We start from the raw sequence: 19,824 nt of genomic DNA on the forward strand, positions 1-19,824 counted from the left end.
TGCTTTTTCCCACTGCTCCGTGCCAATGAGGGTTTCATTAAAATAAAACTATAAACTCTCCTAGGTTACACTAAAGTCAGACACGGTCTGGAACACAGTGCTTAACAACAGTAATGCCAACTATCAGTGCTAACGTAAAAACATTTTAAAAGGTCAAAAACAATTAAACTGAAAACCAAAACCTTGTTTTCCCTAGATGAGCAAAATTGAAAATGAAAGGGTTCCCGCCTCCCAATAGGAGTGAAGGGGATTTTTTTTTTTTTTTCTTTTTTGCCTTTTTCTCTTCTTTCTTTCAAATTGGAGGCGGGGGACATGGTGGGAGCTGCTTCTGTAGTTCCTCAGCCTAGTTGGCATCCAGCTTGGCCATTTCTTGTACATAGATGCCTATACTCTCACTGTCAAAAAGCACGAAATACACTGTTTTGATTGAAGAGGCCATTGTTGACACGAAGTAACTGGAGATGGCCTTCAGAATCAGCTGAGCTGCCGTCTGCTTTGGAAAACCATTCCTGCAGGAGAAAACACAAGCTCTCAGCAAGCAGGCGGCCAAGGAAGCTGTGGGACCCACCCCTCCCCATGGATAACTTCCCCCCACCCCAAAAGGCCCTGTGTGTGGTAGTGGCCCCATGCTGATCACGTTCTGAGAGTTGTATTGGGCCCTATTGCTGCTTGGCACAGGCATAAGAAAACCTAGCCCCTGCCAGGTGCAGGCACAGACAAGCAGGCAGGTAACTATGAACAAAGAATGTACCTGTGGAGAAGGGAGGAGTAGCAGAAACTTTTCTGAAAAGTGACCAGACTGAAGTGTGTTTTGTGGTGTGTTGTGTGCCTTAAGCACAGTAAGGGCAGCACTAGCACCTACATTTTTTTCCCCAACCTTATCGCCACCAACATGGTGCTTGACACCCAGGTTAGGCTGCAGACACTCCCAGGGGGCTCACCCCAGGGGATTAGCTCTCCAGGAAGACAATGACCTCCATCCATATAAGTAGAGGGGTTACACCCTTCATACTAACCTTCAGAGTTCATGAATGCAGAGGGTGATAGATAGCCAGGAACCCTACCCCTCGACATATACCAGCTGTACCAACCCAAAGGCCAGGGTGCAGGGGAAGACTCTGGGCCAAGTGGTCTCTTCATCTCAAGGGCCATCATCCAATTCTCTAGCCCAGATTTATTAGAGTTCACATACATTTCCATCTAAAGGAAGTGTCTGTTATGTGGCACGTTTTGGTAGGGGCTCAGAACTTAAAGCAGGAATCTAAAATCTTGATGTGAAAACTGGTGCTCCTTGCCCTGTGTGCCAAGGTGTTCCTGGCCCCACCGCACATGCACGGCCAGATGACGCAGGGAGAGGGTAGCCTGCCAGCATAACAGCTTGTCTAGTGAAAATAACATGGGCTTTGGAGCCAAGTCCCTGAGCTTAAATCCCTTTGTTTTTGCTGTTAAATGCCATCGAGTCAGTTCTGACTCATAGTGACCCATCTGCAACAGAATGAAACACTGCCCAGTCCTGTGCCATCCTCACAATCAGTCCTGTGCTTGAGCCCATTGTTGCACCCACTGCGTCAATCCATCTCACTGAGGGTCTTCCCCCTTTCACTGACCCTCAACTTCACCAAGCATGATGTCCTCTAGGGACTGGTCCCTTCTGAGAACACATAACAAGTACGTGAGATGAAATCTCACTATTCTTGCTTCGAAGGAACATTCTAGCTATACTTCTTCCAAGACAAATTTACTAATTCTTATGGCATCCCATGGTATTTTCAGTATTTTTCACCAACACCATAACTCAAAGGCATCGATTCTTCTGTGGTCTTTGTTCACTGTCCAGCTCTAACATGCACGTGAAGCCACTAAACATATCATGGCATGATCAGGTGCACCTTAGTCCTCAAAGTGCCATCTTTGCTTTTTAACACTCTAAAGAGGTCTTTTGCCTCAGATTTGCCCAATGCAACATGTCATTTGATTTCTAGACTGCTGCTTCCATGAGTGTTGACAGATCCCTTATTGATCCCATTTCACAATTAAAGGTACTGAGAGTGAGGGGCTGGGGTCCACTTTCATAGAGATTTCTTTATTCACTTAGCAGACCTAGTCTGGGACCCTTTGGTCACTGAGGTGCTGGCCCACCCCACAGCTCTGGCTGGTAGTCTCCTTTAGATGGGGTACCTGCTGCTGGGGAGAAGTTTTCAGACACCAAGGAATGAGGTTTCTTGAGACACTCCTCCCCTCACTCACTGCACTCTTGTGGGTTTTGAACTATGTCCGTGGTCCTTGGACAGTCACACTTCCTTTATTATTGTCAGAGCTTAAAGCATTTCAGAGCCACAGCAGAAAGCAATTCCTATGACTACTTTTGCTCAAACATGGCTTCACCCAACTTGAAGATGGGCCCCGAGTAACTTCTGGAGGCTTCAGGAACAGAGCTCATTCTTAGAGGGCGACGGGGTATAACCACAGAGCACAATCCCCAGTCTGTGATTAGTGGGGTGGATGGGGTCAGGGTAGGATCCTTCACACACAGGCTGCCTCTCATCACTCAGGGAACCCGCCTTGCAGGCAGCGCAAAAAACACTGCCAAAGAAGTGGCTGAGAGCACCCGAGACATTCTGAGCAGGGCAGTGTTGCTAGGCATGCACAGCTTCCTCCTGAGGAAATCCTGGTGGCACTGTGTTCCACCAGATTGAGTGAAGTGACCAACACGTGGGCAAGGGACAGAACAGGAAGAAGAGTTTTCAGGGAGAAGGTAGGGTGAGAGTTCACGTGGTAGACCTTTCCTGATACCCATCCACATTCTCGGATCGAAAACTGGGAATAAACTTTTCTTACCACATCTGGCACAGCTGCCTTGACTATTTTTCCAAGAGTGAGGAGCACCAAAAACCAAAACCCACTGGCATCGAGTTGACTCTGACTCATAGCAACCCTACGTGACAGAGTAGAACTGTCCCATAGGGTTTTCAAGGCTGGAGATCTTTACAGAAGCAGATTGCATCATCTTTCTCCCACAGAGCAGTTGATGGGTTTGAACTGCCAACCTTTTGGTTAACAGCCGAATGCCTTAACTACTGGGTGACTACAGCTCCTGTGAGGAGCACAGGGGGTAGCTAATTTAGAATAAGACACACCTTGAAACTGCTTAAGGGTGTAAACTCAGCTTTCCATTTTTGGTGGGCATCTCCCTGGTGGGTGTATTGCCAAGGAAGTGTGCTCAGATGACTCTCATGGGGAGCCCAACTCACACCCATTGTGGGGGAGTGTGCGGTGTCCAGGCTGCCCTCCCTCTACCTGGGCTTACTTCTGAGAGGAGGGACCAGGGTCAGCTTTTGTGTGCAGGCACAGGGTCACAGGGTCACTGGAATAAGGGCCCATTTTAAGTATTACACAAAGAGTGAATGTTTATTTTCCTGCTGTAAATACAGCTGCTGCCAGAAGGACTGATCAGATTACAACAACCCCATTAATTTCATCCCTGGTGAGAAAGTCTGAGGAGGAGGCAGTGAGTGCCCAGACAGGCAGGAGTAGGGCACGTCCGGTAGCTGCAGCATGATGGAGGACCAGCCCACAGATGGAAGCAGCCTGCACTTGGGCCAAAGAGCTTGAGGGGCTGGTGGACTGGGCAGAGCTATCTGTGGGCCTGACCTGCAAGGTGGCTGAGAGAGGCTGTGAAGAGCAGCTTTCTCTGCATGTGAAGCTCAAGACCACGTGCCACCAGCTCCCAGCTCCCTCCATGACGGTACCCTCCTGGTCTGTCTGCCTCACACCTGCACAGGTGCGCTGGGCTGAGGTTAGAGCATGCAGACTTCCCTGAGCTGCCACCTCTTGTATGGCCTGATGGCCACAGTCCCATCCTCTCCTGTTTCCCCTGACCGTGCCTCAGTTGGTCCTGGTGCTGGGCTTCTTTAGCTGCCTGAGTTGCCACTGTGTGTCTCCAACACCGTATGTCATAGACATCAAGCCAACGCTGGATGGGGTGTGGAGTGGTACAGACACACAGTATGTGCCCTAGCCCTCTGCCCTTGCTGACTGTGAGGCCCCAAAACTGTGCCCATCACTTCTGCCTGTGCCCAGAAATTTCTGACAGACCCTCTCCCAAAGCTCTCTGTGAAGGAATTTCAGTAAAGGAATGTTCTTCCATGTTCTCTACATCACTAATTCTCAAGCTTTAGCCCGCATCAGCATCACAGAGCACTTGTCAAACAGAATGCTGGCTCAGACCTGACCGTCTGGTCCAGAAGCCTGGGGGTAATACTTTGGGAACCAGTATTATACAAGCAACCAGCACCATTTTATAATCTGAGCTCACAGAGGGCCTAAAGGTTAAGAACCTGCATGTGAGGAAGAAAGCTAGACATCAAAGGAGCAGTAGATCTCATACCTACAATGTTGCTATCAAGTTGCCTCTGACTCATGGTGACCTTACATATAACAGAACAAAACATTGCCAGTCCTGTGCCATCTTTATGCTCCTTGGTATGTTGGAGTCCACTGTTGTCACTATTGTGTCACGTGGCGGGTTTATCTCATTTTTGTTAGCCCTCTGTCAAATATGATGTTCTTTACTGGAGTTTGGTCTTTATTGATGGAGTGTTTGAAGCAAGTCACAGATTTGCCACCCACACTTCTAAGGAACATTCTGGTTGTACTTCTTCTAAGACTGATTTGTTCATTGTTTTGGCACTTTGTGGTATAGCCAGTATTCCTTGCCAATGCTATTACTTGAACACATCAATCTTCTTCCTGCCTTCATATTCATTATCCAACTTTCACATGCATATGAGGTGACTGAAAAGACCATAGCTCAGGCCAGATACATCCAATGAAAACAGCCCATGACAGCCTTATGGATCACACCTGCATTACTACTGTTAGAGGTGTATAGGCTACTCTTCTGCCAGAATGTGCCTGGCCTTGTCGTTCAAGGTTGCAGCTGGGTGAGCATGAATCTAGATTTGTTTCCAGGAAAACTTCTTGCTGACAAGCCCATCCTATTTCCTGGGCAGCAACAGCCTAAAGAAACCAGGCCGTGGGGTTGTGGCCACTTTGGACCATTCCAGACTGCCAAGAAGGGACAGCAGAGGTAATAGCTTTCTCAAGTTTTCAGGTGGGGATCCAGAATGTTTTCTAGTTTCCAAGTTAAAAATGTTTGCAACAAAGTGGAATGGATGAACAGATGCCCTCCCAAGAGTTCTTTAAATACAGAGCCCTGTGCCTCTGGACAGGGCAACTGGGCACCTGCAGTGGCTAAGGAGGCAACACCCACCACTCCCCAGAATGGTTAAGAATGGCTTGTGTCTGTGTCTTGGACATATCTCTGTCTTCTCTCTTCACCCTGTACAATGGGGTAATCAGAGTACCGATTACACAGGGATGTTGTGAATACTGAGCAAGATAATGCACAGTAAGCACCAGGTCATGGCACAGAGAGCCCTCAATCAATAGTACTTATCCATAAAGTGGATGGACTTGAAGGGCCTTTCCAATTCTAACATCCTAATAATTCATTCAGCTTCTGGAAAGAAGGGTTTACACAAGACAAGTGCCTCCCCACTCCAGGCCCTGTGACTGCTGTGACTGCTGTGACTGGGTGACTGCTGTCACTGCCCATGCATGCAGTTACACTACACCAACAGTGTGGGTCTCAGGGCCCCAGAAGGCTGATGTCTGTATCTGCCATGCTCAGTCCTCCTGGAGGACTGCTGACCATGACTTTTGGCAGGTCAGCAGCATGTAGGGGCTACAGAAGGGTTTCATTCAGGGAACCACAGCCCCTCCAAACGGCCATTCCTACTTGGTCAAATCTTTGTCTTCCTCCCCTACCTCAGGCCTACTGCTTCTATAATAGTCCCGTTATCCTACAACTGCACTGTATCTACCTTCAAGATGAGACCAGATACCAGCTCCTCCAAGATAGCAAGAAAGGTTAAGAGTTTATACTCTAGGTTGGATTCAGGTTTGAGTCCCAGCTGTCTCTGGACAAAGTCATGAATTTCTCTAAGCATTAACATCCTTGACTAGAAAACACATACTTCAAGGGGCTATACACAATGGTGCTGCTGCTGTCACTATCAATGTCTCCAACTTTCAAGAGATGGGATGCTCCTCATATTCCCACCCTCTTCAGCTTCTGACCTATTCTGCTATGGGTTGTGGTTACAGCCTGTGTCTTCAGTTCCTCTGGAGCCAAATGCCTCCACCCTGCGGGGAGCTGATTCTACATTTTGACCACCCATCCTTGCCCCTCATTTAGATCTTTCCTTAAACAGTTTACAGAGGTATCCAAGCTTCCCCTGCTTTCATTCCAGGTGTATCTGGAATAGCCTTACCCGAGTGTCCTGGGCTTCAGCCTCCCTAGGATGGTGCAAGGGGGATGCCATGTGTCATCTCAGTTGGGCACCTTCCTGGTCAGCCTGCTCAGTGATGGACAGGGGAATACACTGATGCTTGTCACACTGTCCCATGTGGTGTGCAGAGATTCTGGGCACACCAAGGCCTGCATACCAGAGAAGATTTGCTGTTGTTAGTTGCCGTTGAGTTGGTTCTGACTCATAGTGATGACATGTACAACAGAACGAAACACTGCTCAGCCCTGCACCATCCTCACAATCATTGCTACGTTTGAGCCCACTGTTGCAGCACTGTGTCAACCCCTCTCACTGGAGGTCGTCTTCTTTTTCTCTAACCCTCTACTTTACCAAGCATGATGTCTTTCTCTGGGGACTGGTCCCTCCTAATAGCATGTCCAAAATACGAGACATAGTCTTACCGTTCTCACTTCTAAGGAGTATTCCAGCTGTACTTCTTCCAAGACATGTGTTTGTTCTTCTGGCAGTCCATGGTATATTCAGTATTTTCTGCCAAACCCATAATTTAAATGCATCAATTCTTCTTCAGTCTTCCTTATTCATTGTCCAGCTTTTGAATGTATATGAGGCGACTGGAAGTATCATGGCTTGGGTTAGACATACCTTAGTCTTCAAAGTGACTCTTTGCTCTTTAACACTTTTTTTTTTTTTTTCCGCAGCAGATTTGCCCAATGCAGTATGTCATTTGATTTTATGACTGCTGCTTCCATAGGTATTGATTGTGGATCCAAGTAAAATGAAATCCCTGACAACTTCAATCTTTTCTCCATTTATCTTGCTGTTGCTTATTGGTTCAGTTGTGAGGATTTTTGTTTTCTTTTTGTTGAGGTGTGATTCATACTGAAAGCTGTAATCTTTGAACTTCATCAGTAAGTACTTCAAGTGCTCTTCACCTTCAGCAAGCAAGGTTGTGTCACCTGCATATCATAGGCTGTTAGTGAGTCTTCCTCGAATCCTGATGACATATTGTTCTTCATATAGGCCAGCTTCTCAGATCCCCTTGTTCTGTTCAAATGACTGTCTCTTGTGTATGTGCAGGTTCCTCAGGAGCACAATTAAGTATTCTGGGATTCCCATTATTCTCAATGTTATCCATAACTTGTTATAATCCAAATATGTTAATATGTTATGATTCAAACACAGGTAAACATCTTTCTAGTATTCTTTGCTTTCAGCTAAGATCCACCTGACATCAGCAATGATATCTCCCATTCCATGTCCTTCTCTGAATCCAGCTTGAATTTCTGGCAGTTCCCTGTGTGCTGCTGCAATCATTTTTGCATTAATTGTCAGCAGAATTTTACTTGTGTGCAATATTAATGATGTTGTTCAATTATTTCTGCATTCTGCTTTCTTTGGAACTGGCACAAATATGGATCTCTTCCAGTCAGTTTCTTCATGTAGATGTCCTTGATGTCATTCCCACAATTTGTCTGGTCTTTGGTCACTGGTGTTCAATGTGTCAAATCTATTCTTGTGATGGTCTCTAACTTCAGGTGAGATATTCTGAAGGTCATAGTTTGGATCTTGTGGATTTGCTTTAATTTTTTCAGCTTCAACTTGAACTTGCATATGAGTGATAACTGATGGTGTGTTCCACAGTTGGCCCTTGGCCTTGTTCTGACTGATGATACTGAGCTTCTCCATCACCTCTTTCCACAGATATAGTCAATCTGATTCCTGTGTATCCCATCTGGTGAGGTACATGGATATAGTCACTGTTTATGATGTTGAAAAAAGATATTTGCAATTAATTAGTCGTTAGTCTTGCAAAATTCTATCCTGTAATCTCCAGCATCATTTCTATCACCAAAGTGTTATTTTCCAACTACTGATTCTTCTTTCTTTGTTTCCAACTTTCACATTTCTTATACCAAAAACCAAACACAATGATCCTATACAACAGAGTAGAACAGCTCCATAGGGTTTCCAAGGCTTCTAATCCTTATGGAAGCAGAGTGTCTCATCTTTCTCCCACAGAGTGGCAGGTGAGTTCAAACTGCTGACCTTTTGGTTAGCAGCCAGATGTCTTAACCACTGTGCTACCAGAGCTCCTTTCACATTCCAATCACCAGTAATGATAAATGCATCTTGAGTGCTTGTTTTAGAGAAGGTTTAGGTTCCTCTAACTCTTGCTTGGCCCCTTTCCTGTGTGGCACTTCATCAGGCATTCTTGCTCTCAATGAGCTCACTATCCAAGATGAGCAAGGCAGGTACACGGGAGGACAGGCCAGGAGCTGTGAGGAACAGGCAGATCAGCCAATGGGATTATCCTATGGGTAGAATCCAGGGAGATGTCCTGGATAAGGCAGGCTAGGCACTTGCCCTTAAAGGCTGGGTAGGAGTAACAGTGGAGTCTTACTGGGCCAATCAACCTATCTAGTTGTCTTGGCTATTTGGGAGATGGTAGGACTGGATGTCCTGGAAACTTGGGTGACAGAGGGAAAAAGCCCATTACCCTATGGCCACTAATCTGCTAGAATTAGGTCTCCCTCACACTGTAGTGCTGGCTGCTCCTGGGTCTTTCTGTTTTGCCATGTGCTGCCTGCTTTTGAGTAATTACTTGACTATCTGAAGTTGTTCCAGCCAGAGGCCTCTCCAGCCAGGGGATAAAGACCAAGCCTATCAGGGTCCTGATATGAAAGCATTGGTTTGAATCAAGAGAAAAAAACATTCAGAAGGGTAGGTGATGGTCCAGTGTCTCCTCTGGGGTTCTGCCCTGCAGCTAGAGAAGGGCTTGGCAACATAGCCCCAAAGTGACCTCTTCTTGTCTCTCACTCTAGGGCCCACATGCTTGGGGTTCATAATTAATTCTCCCCAATCACACATAACAACAACAATCCAGAGGCCTTTGGGTTTGTTTCTGTCCTTTTCATTCTTCTCTAAGGGCAATGCCTGAAGAGTAAGAAAGGTTCATGGCTGGCCCTGTGCAGGTCAGGGAATTCCAGGGTGGCCTTTCCACAGGTTCCCTACAGACTCCATGCCTTCAGAAGTGCATAGGCAGTGACCATCCTTTGGCTGGGGGAGAGGAGTTGGGAGTAAGCATCTGTCTGACCCAGGGGGACAGAAGGCAGAGATCCATGAGCCTACTCTCACTGGCTCTGAAGCCAAGGGCCTCTGCTCAAACTGGCTCTACCAATACAAGCTGTGTGACCTCAGACGAGTCACTGAACCCCTCCAAGCTTCCATTTTTTCTTCTTTGGAGTGAAATTAATAACTGTGCTCCCCTATCAGGGTTGCCGTGAGATAATGCAGATAATGGGTTTAGCACCGTGCATGCGACTCAGTTAATACTCATAAATGCTAGCTGGAAAAAAACAAACGGGTTTTACTTTTAAGCTCATAAATCTAGAGAGAGTTTAATCAAAACTCTAAACTAGCTATACCCTGTGTACTGCCCCTTCAGATGGGGGTCACCCCTGATGTCAAACAGAGCCATAGGAGTGGGGATGTCAATAAATACTGTGATCAGACTGGCTGAGGACAGAGTGTCCAGATGCCAAAGGTTGTTTCCCATGGCCAGGGTTACACTGGGAGTCCCAATGCCTCAGTGTGCTTTAAGATGGGACCTGGGCCAATGGGCTGAGGGAGTGAACAAGTGGGTGCCATCACACAGGCGGGGCTTGTCACCCTTGCTTGTCACAGATGCTGGCCCTGGGTGAGCAGAAAGTGATCCCACAGCACTTTCCCAATGTTTGCATTTATATCATTTTAATTCCAACATGACTTTTATGCCGGAGACACTGGATGCCACAAACAAGCCATTTTATTTCCCCTCCTAAAACTTGCTATGATTTACTGGCTGGCTCTGGTGTAATCCCATTCTTGACTCATGAAAGAGAGGGCAGCTGTTTACATGGCTCTGTGGGACGATGTCTGCCTGACAGATGTCGGGGCCTGGGCGGCTGTGCACATGTGTGCCTTTGGCATTCCTCCCTCTTAAAAGCTTGCAATTTATTATTTTTTAAAACTTTTTACTCCATGAAAAATGTAAATAAGTTTGTAATAACAGATGCTGTTTTATGGGAATTACTTTTATGCTTCCATTAAAAATCTCCCAATAGCCATATGAAAGAGCGTGAAATTATTACCTCCAATAAAGACTACAATTGCCTCTCTCTTCGGAAGCACCTTTCATCAGAGCAGATCAAAGTGCATCCGAAGCACTAATTAACTAAGCCTCATAACCGTCTGAGGAAGGGTAGTCCCCCCAGCCTCATGTGCTGATAAGGAAGCTCAGAGACAGAGAGGTTTGATTCATTTACTGAAAGTCACACACCACAGCGGCAAAGAACAGATCTTTTGTGGAAGGCAGGGGGTAGTAGGGTGGGAGCAGCAGAAAACATGGCCACTTAAGCTCTGACCTAAAAGCACTTTATAAAAAAAAAAAAATGGTCTTGAATCCACTGTGGAACTTGGCCCTGGCACCTATCATATATCTCCATAATTCCAGGGATGTTCAGTCTTCAGGGTGTTGGCTAACCACCTTATGAAGCCAGTTTATCTTTGCACCTGCTCTTAGAGTCAACTGAAAGGACTTTTAGATGCTCTATCTCTTGTGAGCTTTTTTTTTCAATATGCATTTAAATAATGTTGACCTTTTGAATGATGTTCAACATATATGCCTTTGTTCAACAAGACAGAAAATAACAAATGCTGGCAAGGTTGTGGAGAGATTGGGACTCTCATACACTGCTGGTGGGACTGTAAAATGGTACAACCATTGTGGAAAGCAGTATGGCGATTCCTTCAAAAGTTGGAAATACAAATACCATTTGACCCAGCCATCCCATTACTAGGTATATACCCTAAAGAAGTGAAAGCCATAACAAGAACACATGTATGCACGCCGATGTTCATCGCAGCACTATTTACAATAGCCAAAACTTGGAAACAACCTAGATGTCCAACAACTGAGAAATGGATAAGCAAACTTTGGTACATTCACACAATGGAATACTATGCAACGCTAAAGAATAATGTAGAATCTGCAAAACACCGCATAACGTGGATGAACTTGGAGGACATTATGCTGAGTGAAATAAGTCAGTCACAAAAGGACAAATATTGTATTAGTCCGTTATTGTAAAAGTTAAGGAAAGGTTTATATATTGGAGGACATTTTCTTTGTTGGTTACCAGGGGTGGGAGGGGAGGGAAGGGAATGCTGTTAGATAGATAGAGATAAATATTGATTTGGGTGAAGAGAAGGGCAATGTACCAAATGTGAGTGACCAATATGGCAGCATTGAGGATGAGAAAGACATAGAGAGTTACATGGGCAGTACAGACAACAAATATGAATCCTTTTGCATATACAGTACTGAGTTGTCAGTGAAAGCAAACATGGGTATAGGGACAGATAGATAAGTGAACAAGCTAAACAATTAGGTATGTCTAAATGGAGAGTGTATCCAAGATCATATATAGGGTTGGCAGACAATGGGCCTATAAGTTCATGTGAATGATCAGAATTCCCAGGTGTATAGTAGGAGCTCTGGTAGCATAGTGCCTAAGGCACTTGACTGCTAACCAGAAGGCTGGCGGTTCAAACCCACCAGCCACTCCTCGGAAGGAAGGTTGGGCATTCCTACTTCCGTAGTGATACTGCCTCGGAAACCCAAGGAGTGGTCGCTGTGAGTCGGGGCCGACTCGATGGCAAATAACAACAACAACAACAATAGTAGAGCTGACAAGGGGCAAGGTTATGGTCATTGCTTGGTCACAGCCAGCTACCCAGAGGGACCAAGTAGTTGATCCTGCAGGCTTGGGACCATAGTCGCAGGGGACATCAAGCTCAATTGGCATAACATACTATACAAAACATTGTTCCACCTACTACTTTGGCGAGTAGCGACTGGGACCTTAAAAGCTAGGAAGCTGCCATCTAGATGCAACAACGGGTCTCTCCTCATCAAGAAGAAAGAAGAAAACCAAAATTAATGGAAACAATCAGTCCTAGTGACTGGTACACCATCTGATCTGCAACCTATACAACTATGAGACCAGAAGAACTAGATGGTGCCCGGCTACCACTGCCATCCACTTGGAAGGGATGTAGGAGATCCTGCATAAAGAGGGAGAACAATGTGGAACAAAACTCAAAATCATTTGGAGGCAAAAAAAAAAAAAAAGAAGGTGGGGACCAGGTTTGCTGGTCCAATAGAGCCTGGTGTAACCACTGAGACTATGGCCCCTAGCTGCCCTTCAGGTCTGGAATTGAACCCACAACTGTGGTTTCCAGCCAAACAAAGTACAGGCATGTGAGTTAAACATTTACCTCAAGTAGACACACGCCCTGGAGAGAACAATCATGGGAGAAGGAAGGGCTGCTTATGCACAGGGAGATAGCTCAGGGTGCAGCAGAGTATGAAGGGATGGACACTGGGAGGAGGTAACTGTGGGGAGGAAGTGGGAGGGGAGCTGCTGCATTGTAAATTTTGGTCAATGACATGAGACAAAGTATATGTGAACTGCTGTATGAAAAGTGAATTTACTCTGTAAATCTTCACCCAAATCCTAATTTAAAAAAAAACAAAAACAAAAACATATATGCCTTTGGCAAAAGAGAACAGAAGGGAAAAGTATCGTAACTGAAAATATAGACAGTAGTCCAAAGCAACATGTGTGTGATCGGGGTGTCCCTCAGCTTTTGGCTGGGTGCACCTGAGATGCTCTGCATTTAGGCAGTGAAGCTGAACTTGGAGAGTACACAGCAGAGTGTATGTATTCGCAGGCATGCACAAGTGTGCAACAGGAGCACACCCTAAAGCTACAAAGGTGGTTTCTCATTTGTCTTCTGCTCAGAGCCCCCTCCACACTGTGGAGATATACTTGTGGCACTCCAGCTTCCTTTTGCCAGTAGCCTTGAGGAGAAAGCCCCCTCTGAAAGGGCAGAGGCCTGAGGGTACCTCTCCCAAAAGAGTACTGGCCCAAGAGGGCCACAGCTGCTTGGCCAGGGAAGAGGGAGGTGAGCCTGATTATTGCTCACTGCTCAGTGTGGGTCTGTCCGGGAAATGCTTGCTCTGCTGTTGACACAGGCTGTTGTTGTTATGTGCTGTCAAGTCAGACCTGACTCATAGCACAGGCAGGGAGTGATAAAGGCATTAGAAGAGAAGGTTTCACACCTCCAGCAATCTATTCTCATAGTCAGGTCCTCTGGTGGGTCCCGCCAGTCACATGAAACCTCCTTTGCCCACAGAAAGCCTTGGGGAAGGGTGGTAGTGCCAGTCTGCTGTGGGCAAGGCCTTCTGCTGGTATACAGTCTAACTCTGCCACTCTCACTTAAGGTGCAGGACCTCAGTGATTGGTACTGCTTAAGGAGGCAGAATTATGAGGCCTGACTGAGATGGAAAGAGCAAAATCCACTTCTCATCTTCCTTGACAATTTAGAAGGGAAGTGCTTTCAAAAGAGCTACTTTTGATAAATCAAGGAATGGTCATGAGGATTGTTAGGCAGGCTTCACCCAGGAAAACAGTGCAGCCTTCATTACCCAGGCCCGCCACAGGAAGCTGGTGCCTTGGGAAGTTAGTCTGCCAGAAATCCACAGTGCTGCCACACAACCTTGCCTTTCTCATGTTCTGCAAGGGACTGAGAGGCAGAGACCAAGAAGATTCACGATCTGGGATGGGAAGCCCGAGGTACAGTGGCAGGTGTACCTTCCAAACCAAACCACTGGCCCTGGGTGGTGGCCCCTCTAGGGCCCAGAAGACTAGGAGCTGTGCCTCAAAAAGCATTTCCCTTTGCTTTAGAAACCAATTCAGACTCTTCTAGAAACCTGCAATTTAAGAACTTTGACAGGGAGGGCCCCAGTGATGTAATGAGTGGTGGGCCACAACCTCAGAGGCAAAGCTGTCCCAACAAGCCCTGGAGGGCATCTGGACCACAACTCAGAGTTCTCAGAGGAGTTTTCCTTCTAAGAGCTCCTTTGATCCCTAGCACCTTGAGATGCTGCACAGGGGAATATGATGTCCACGCCACAGCGTAGAGGCTGGGCTCCGAGTGGGGGTTAACTGATGCATGATTGCTCAGCTGATTAGCAGCCAGGCCAGGACCCTAGGTCTGATCCCTCAAGCCAGAGCTTGATGCTGTTCTGACAGTCCAGACGTGGTAGACTATTTACTGGTATTAGGGGTGTGCTGAAAATACCATGATATAAGCTTTTGTGGAAGACCAAAGAGTCAATGCTTTTGAGTTGTGGTGTTGGCAAAGAATGCTGAATACCATGCTAAAAGAACTAACAACTCTGTCCTGGAGGAAGTGCAGCCACAATGCTCCTTGGAAGTGAGAATGGCCAGACTTTGTCTCACCTACTTTGGTCATGTTTTAAGAAGGGACCATTCCCTGGAGAAGGATATCATGTTTGGTAAAGTGGAGGGTCAACAAAAAAGGGGAAGGCCCTCAATGAAATAGATTGACACAGTGGCTATAATGATGGGCTCAGCTATGGCAAGGATCGTAGGGCTGACACAGGACCAGGCAGTGTTTCATTCTGCTGTACACAGGGTCACTATGAGTTGGAAACAACTTGATGGCACCTAACAACAACAACAACAGGAGTGTGCAACCAGGTAGGTGGGGTGACTAGGGTTGCTACTGTGCCCCATGTGCCCTATCAGCTGTTAAAAGACTCATTCTTCTAGTAGTAGCCTCTGGCTGTATATCTGTCTTAGGGGCAACTGTGTGTTGCTCTTAAAGAATTCTGGGACCTTCTGGGGATACTTCAGGGATAGGAGGTGGGGCAGTGGCCCAAACCTGTTTCATTATCACATAATTGCTCATTCAATTTCACCAGGTCCATTTATCTCTTTAGTAGGCCATCAGGGTCACCTAGGGCAGTAGGACAGAAGGATAGAGAAAGAGCAAGCAGGTTTTATTGAGGTGAAGGATGCATGGGAATGAAAAGGTAAGGGGCAGTTTTTTATTGTTATCGTGTTACAATTAACTCAGATTCCTATCTCACTGCATGTCTGGAAATGACCCTCATCATTTTTTAATGTTTGCATTTGTCCTATTTCATGTTTCTGGTCTACTCAACTAAGGCAGGTGCATTAATGCAGCCTCAGTAGGCCCTGCCCAGCATCAGCACTCCACAGTTATGGTGCAAATATGTGAAGTGTTACATCTGTGACTGAAGTGTGGCCTTACCTGCCGCTACCAATTGATGGAAACGCAATGGATTTCAGCTTCTTATCATCTGCCAGAGCCAAGCAGTTCTTCACTGTCTTTTCCAGAAGCTCCTCACACTTGTCCACACCCCAGACTGGACTGTTACAGTGGATCACAAACTTGGCGGGCAAGCCATGACCTGCACTGACGGCGGCTGGGGAAGACAAGACAGGAACAGTGAGTTGTATCTGTCTATAAGGCACATAGGCACAAGATACCAAACACATGTTCCAGCTACAGCACATTTTCTTGGCCCTCCTATGGCCTGTGTCCAAGGGAGGAACCCAGCTGCCTGCTGTGCTGTGATCCCGACATGAGCTCTGAGGCTGGAACTGCTCATATGTTAGTCTTCCCACTCCAGGGACAGCCAAGCCAGGACCCACCCTTGGAAAGCTGGCATGTGGCTTACATCACCACAGGAATTTCAGTCAAGATTACAGAGTCCTCTCTCCTCAGAAAGCATGCTGGGTGCTCCCAGAAGGCAGGGTTATAACCACCTAATTGACTAAATGTGTCCAAATGCAAATACTTATAAGGCATCTATAAATCTCTCAGATACGATTCAGGATAAATGGTAACTCTTTTTAATGGGCAGCAAAGCAACCTGAGCAACATCTCTGCTGCCATCTTCTGCTCCCTGCTAAGGACTACCTTGACAGGCTGTGTGACTAACTGATTGTGTTTACTTTTGTTTTGACAGGATTCGATTTTGTATTTTGGATAGAACTGTTTCCTGGATGAAGAGCTGCTTTCTAGTTGTGTATCTCCATAGCAGACCCACCTTCCTCGGGTCATTCTCTTATCAGATCTAAAGACACCAGCCTTGGCCTGCCTACACACCAGGGAATGTCAGGTGCCAGCTCAGCATCTCCCAGAGCATGTTCCAAGGATCAAAAAAGAGCAATCTGGGCCCAGTGGGTTTGGTGAGTGCTATAACTACAGGAACACAGTATGTAAGAGCATGCTAAAGTCTCCCATACCACTGCTATAGGAAAACACCCCCTCCCCTTTTTTTTTTTAAGTTTTTACTGTGATTTGGGTGCAAATTTACAAAGCAGATTCATTTTACTCAACAGTTCATGCACATTTGGTTTCATGGTCCCAACAATAAAAAGCTCTCCTCCCTGTGATGACGTCTCCCCTGTGTCCTTCTTATCTATGCATTCCTGTCTGTCCATCTTTCTCCCTGTGCAAATGCTGCCCTCTGATGTCTTGCAGTTGATTGATCTAAGGGATGCAGCTCCCTAGGGTAGGTGGGCATATCTCCCTGGAGTAGGGAAAACACCCCAATTGTTTTTGTTTGGTCAAGTGAAGTTTCCTAAACCTACCTGAACTACAAAATCAATTTTTTGAGGAACATCCATCAACATTTCTCAAGGGTACAGGTTGCTAAGGCCATCACTTGCAGATACTGAAGGAAGAGTGACTCGTGAGTGGTGTATTGTGGTGTCTCAGGGACAGCTCTGAACTGAGAGTTGTGAGTTTGAGTCCTGGCTCTGCTTACTGACTGGGTATGAGAACTCTGGGCTGCAGTGGTGATCTACAGAAACCTGGGAGTGGGGGGTTTAATTCACTGATCTGTCCATAGTAAAGTCACTGCTAAACTATGCATGGAAAAAGACTGGAAAGGAACATGGTAATAGTGGTTATCTTTGGGCAATGGTGTAGTGGTATAAAATAGCTCTTAAAATCAGGAAAAAAAAATATTAAAGCAAGCAAAAAGTATCTTAAATCAGGCTAAATATCTGATGGGTTTGCATAAGCTCTGACTCAGAACTTGATGGCAGCACTATAGCCACCTCTTGTCAGATCATGTGCCAAGTGACTGGACTTGGGCAGGATTTGATAAGCACTGATGGGAAAGGACCTCGAGCTGGCAAAGGGAAGTGCTGGGAAGGGCCTGAGGATAGAGGCCAGGAGCCTCTGGCTGTATATCTAATGCCCCACATGGCCTCCCTTGTACATTTGTAACTTTGGTGGATCGGGTAGAAGGACTTTTTATAATTAGTGGCTTTCCATCTTCCAACATGCCAGGCCCCTTGCAGGCAAAACTGGCAGAGAAGAGGTCAAACCCATAGATTAGTGAAGGGAATGCCACCCTCTTATTCCACTAGGCCCTGTGACTAGTCCCAGCTGGGAAGTGTGGTCACTGGAGAAAGAGGGACAGGGGCTGAGGTATCCTCTGTTCAGTTCATCCCCAGGCCCAGAGAGGACTTGTGTTATGGAGTAATGATTGATGTCTGTATTTAATTAAGATTCATTTTTTAAAAAAAAACAGGATTGGAAATGGGCATCGGGGATACTCTAATAAGAAGAGGAAACTAGAGCCCACAGACAGGAATCTCTTCACTTGGCTGGTCTGGTGAACTGGGCCTTAACCCACTGCTCTTAGCCTCTCAGGCCCTCAGGAGGTCCATTGCCCTGCAGGCCCTACTGACTACCTCAAATTCCCCAAGTCAGCCTTGGATTAGTCAGTAAGCATTACCTTATCTCCAATTCTCAGCAATAATTTACCCCACATCAGACTCCAAGTCAGGTTTTTTCCTCAGGAAAGGTGTAAATGGCAAATGAGAAATGTGTATTTATATTTTTCCAATTAAAAACACAGATGGTGGAATGAAATGATTAACTTGCATCTCTCACCAGCAGTTTTGCAGATGGCTCACGTTCTCTACAATGTTATCACCACTAGCTATATAATGCTCAGCTCTTAGATTTGTCAACGTGGCTCCTGTAATTCCTTAAAATTTGAGGTTTAGACACCAAACATTTAGGAGCTATTGAAGTCATTAAAAAAAAGAAAATGGAAAAGGTGATTGTCCTGAACCTCAGCTCCCCATGGGATGGGAGTCTAGGTTGAATGACTGAGGGGCTTTTCCTTTGCCTCCATTGTGGACACACATTCGCCTTGCCTCTCATCTCTGACTTCGAAGCTATCTCATCCATTAGTTCCCTAATACTGCAAGTGCCACACCCAAATAAGCACAGCGGGTTCCCTGCCTCACCTCCAGCCACTTCCAAGGGCCCATTCTTTTTCCGGAGTTCCAGAACAGCCTCCACAAACTCCTTGCCACCTTTCTTCTCCAGCGTGTTTCCTAGACAAGGACAGGGCTAGATCAGATGGCCATCCTTGTGTCTCTGGGCACACACAGACACTTCATAGCATGTCAAATGACTACGTACTTCAAATGATCTGACCAGCTAACTTTCCATAAGACTGCAAAACAGGAACTAAACCTTGGCTGAGTCAGGAAAATGAAATTTAGAGGGGATTTGTTGTCATCAGCCAGTTACCACTTGGTTGTGTTTCTGCTTTGCCTCACTGTCTCTGCTGCCCCTTATCTGGGCCCAATTCAGGGTGATTCTGGATGCACCATAGATGCAAGGGAGACAGGAGATGCCTGTTCTTTGCAAACATGCCTGTCCTGCGTGCATTTCACCGGCATGAGAAACCAGATGGTGCTAGCTTCGAAGGCTAATGCCTTCCCTAAGTTTTCTTCTCTTTTTCTCTCTCTGGGGAAAACCCCCAAATAAGGAGCCTTCAGAAGAAGCATACCATGCTCCCATCAAGCAGCTAGCACTGCGCTTGGCAGGAGGCCCAGAAAAGAGTATTCAGATGTGGCCACCTTGGACCAGCATTATTACCACGCTTAGTTCCTATTTTGCAGCTTTGGTGTCATATGTGAATACAAAAAAAAAAAAAAAAAACATGGCCTCAGACAGTGTGTTTCCTTAATTACACTACGATTCAGAATCATTTTAGGTAAAGGAGAGCAACGTCAGAAGCAGAGCTTAAAGATGAACTTGAATTATATAAAGGCTTAGGAAGAAAGATGTCTAAGAGCTCAAGACCAGATCCAAAAGAAAAAACCAGTGATGGTTGGGAGCACTGTTTTCTTGAATTGGGATACTAATTGCTAAATAACCAGTTTCCGCTATGAAAGCCAATTTCCCAATCAAGATTATCAATAGCTATAAGAAGTCTGAGTTAAATATCTCATGTGGGATGTTGTTGTGTTGTTGTTGTTATGTGATCAGCAATCAAAGTTAGTGACAACACCATCCATTAAAGTTTGGCCAGAATGGGGTCTAATCCTTCCTTAAGCTCTGATTCCTCAGTTTTTCATATTTTAAAGTACTTTTCCTCAGGAAAGGATAAAATACTCCCCTTAAGATTCACCATTTGTCTTGGAAAAAATCAGCCTGCATCTGACACAATTCGGACATGGGCCAATCAGGGTGCATCAGAATGCACCAACCCAAATTCTCTTTGGATTCATCC

General features: G+C 46.0%; 1 protein-coding gene across 1 annotated transcript in view; it reads right to left on the reverse strand.

The window, feature by feature from the left end:
* Positions 1-343: 343 nt before the first annotated feature.
* Positions 344-19,824, reverse strand: part of LOC103199473 (core histone macro-H2A.1) — a 104,268-nt gene continuing 84,787 nt past the window's right edge. The window contains exons 6-8 of the mRNA XM_007943774.2: positions 18,548-18,637; positions 15,522-15,696; positions 344-509 (exon numbers count right to left, since the gene is read on the reverse strand). Coding sequence (XP_007941965.1) covers positions 344-509; positions 15,522-15,696; positions 18,548-18,637 — 431 coding nt within the window. The remainder of the gene's footprint in view (positions 510-15,521; positions 15,697-18,547; positions 18,638-19,824) is intronic.

The sequence above is a fragment of the Orycteropus afer genome, unplaced genomic scaffold (assembly GCF_000298275.1).
Source record: "Orycteropus afer afer isolate SDZICR_OR568_19922 unplaced genomic scaffold, OryAfe1.0 scaffold00112, whole genome shotgun sequence".
NCBI classification, from domain to species: domain Eukaryota; kingdom Metazoa; phylum Chordata; class Mammalia; order Tubulidentata; family Orycteropodidae; genus Orycteropus; species Orycteropus afer.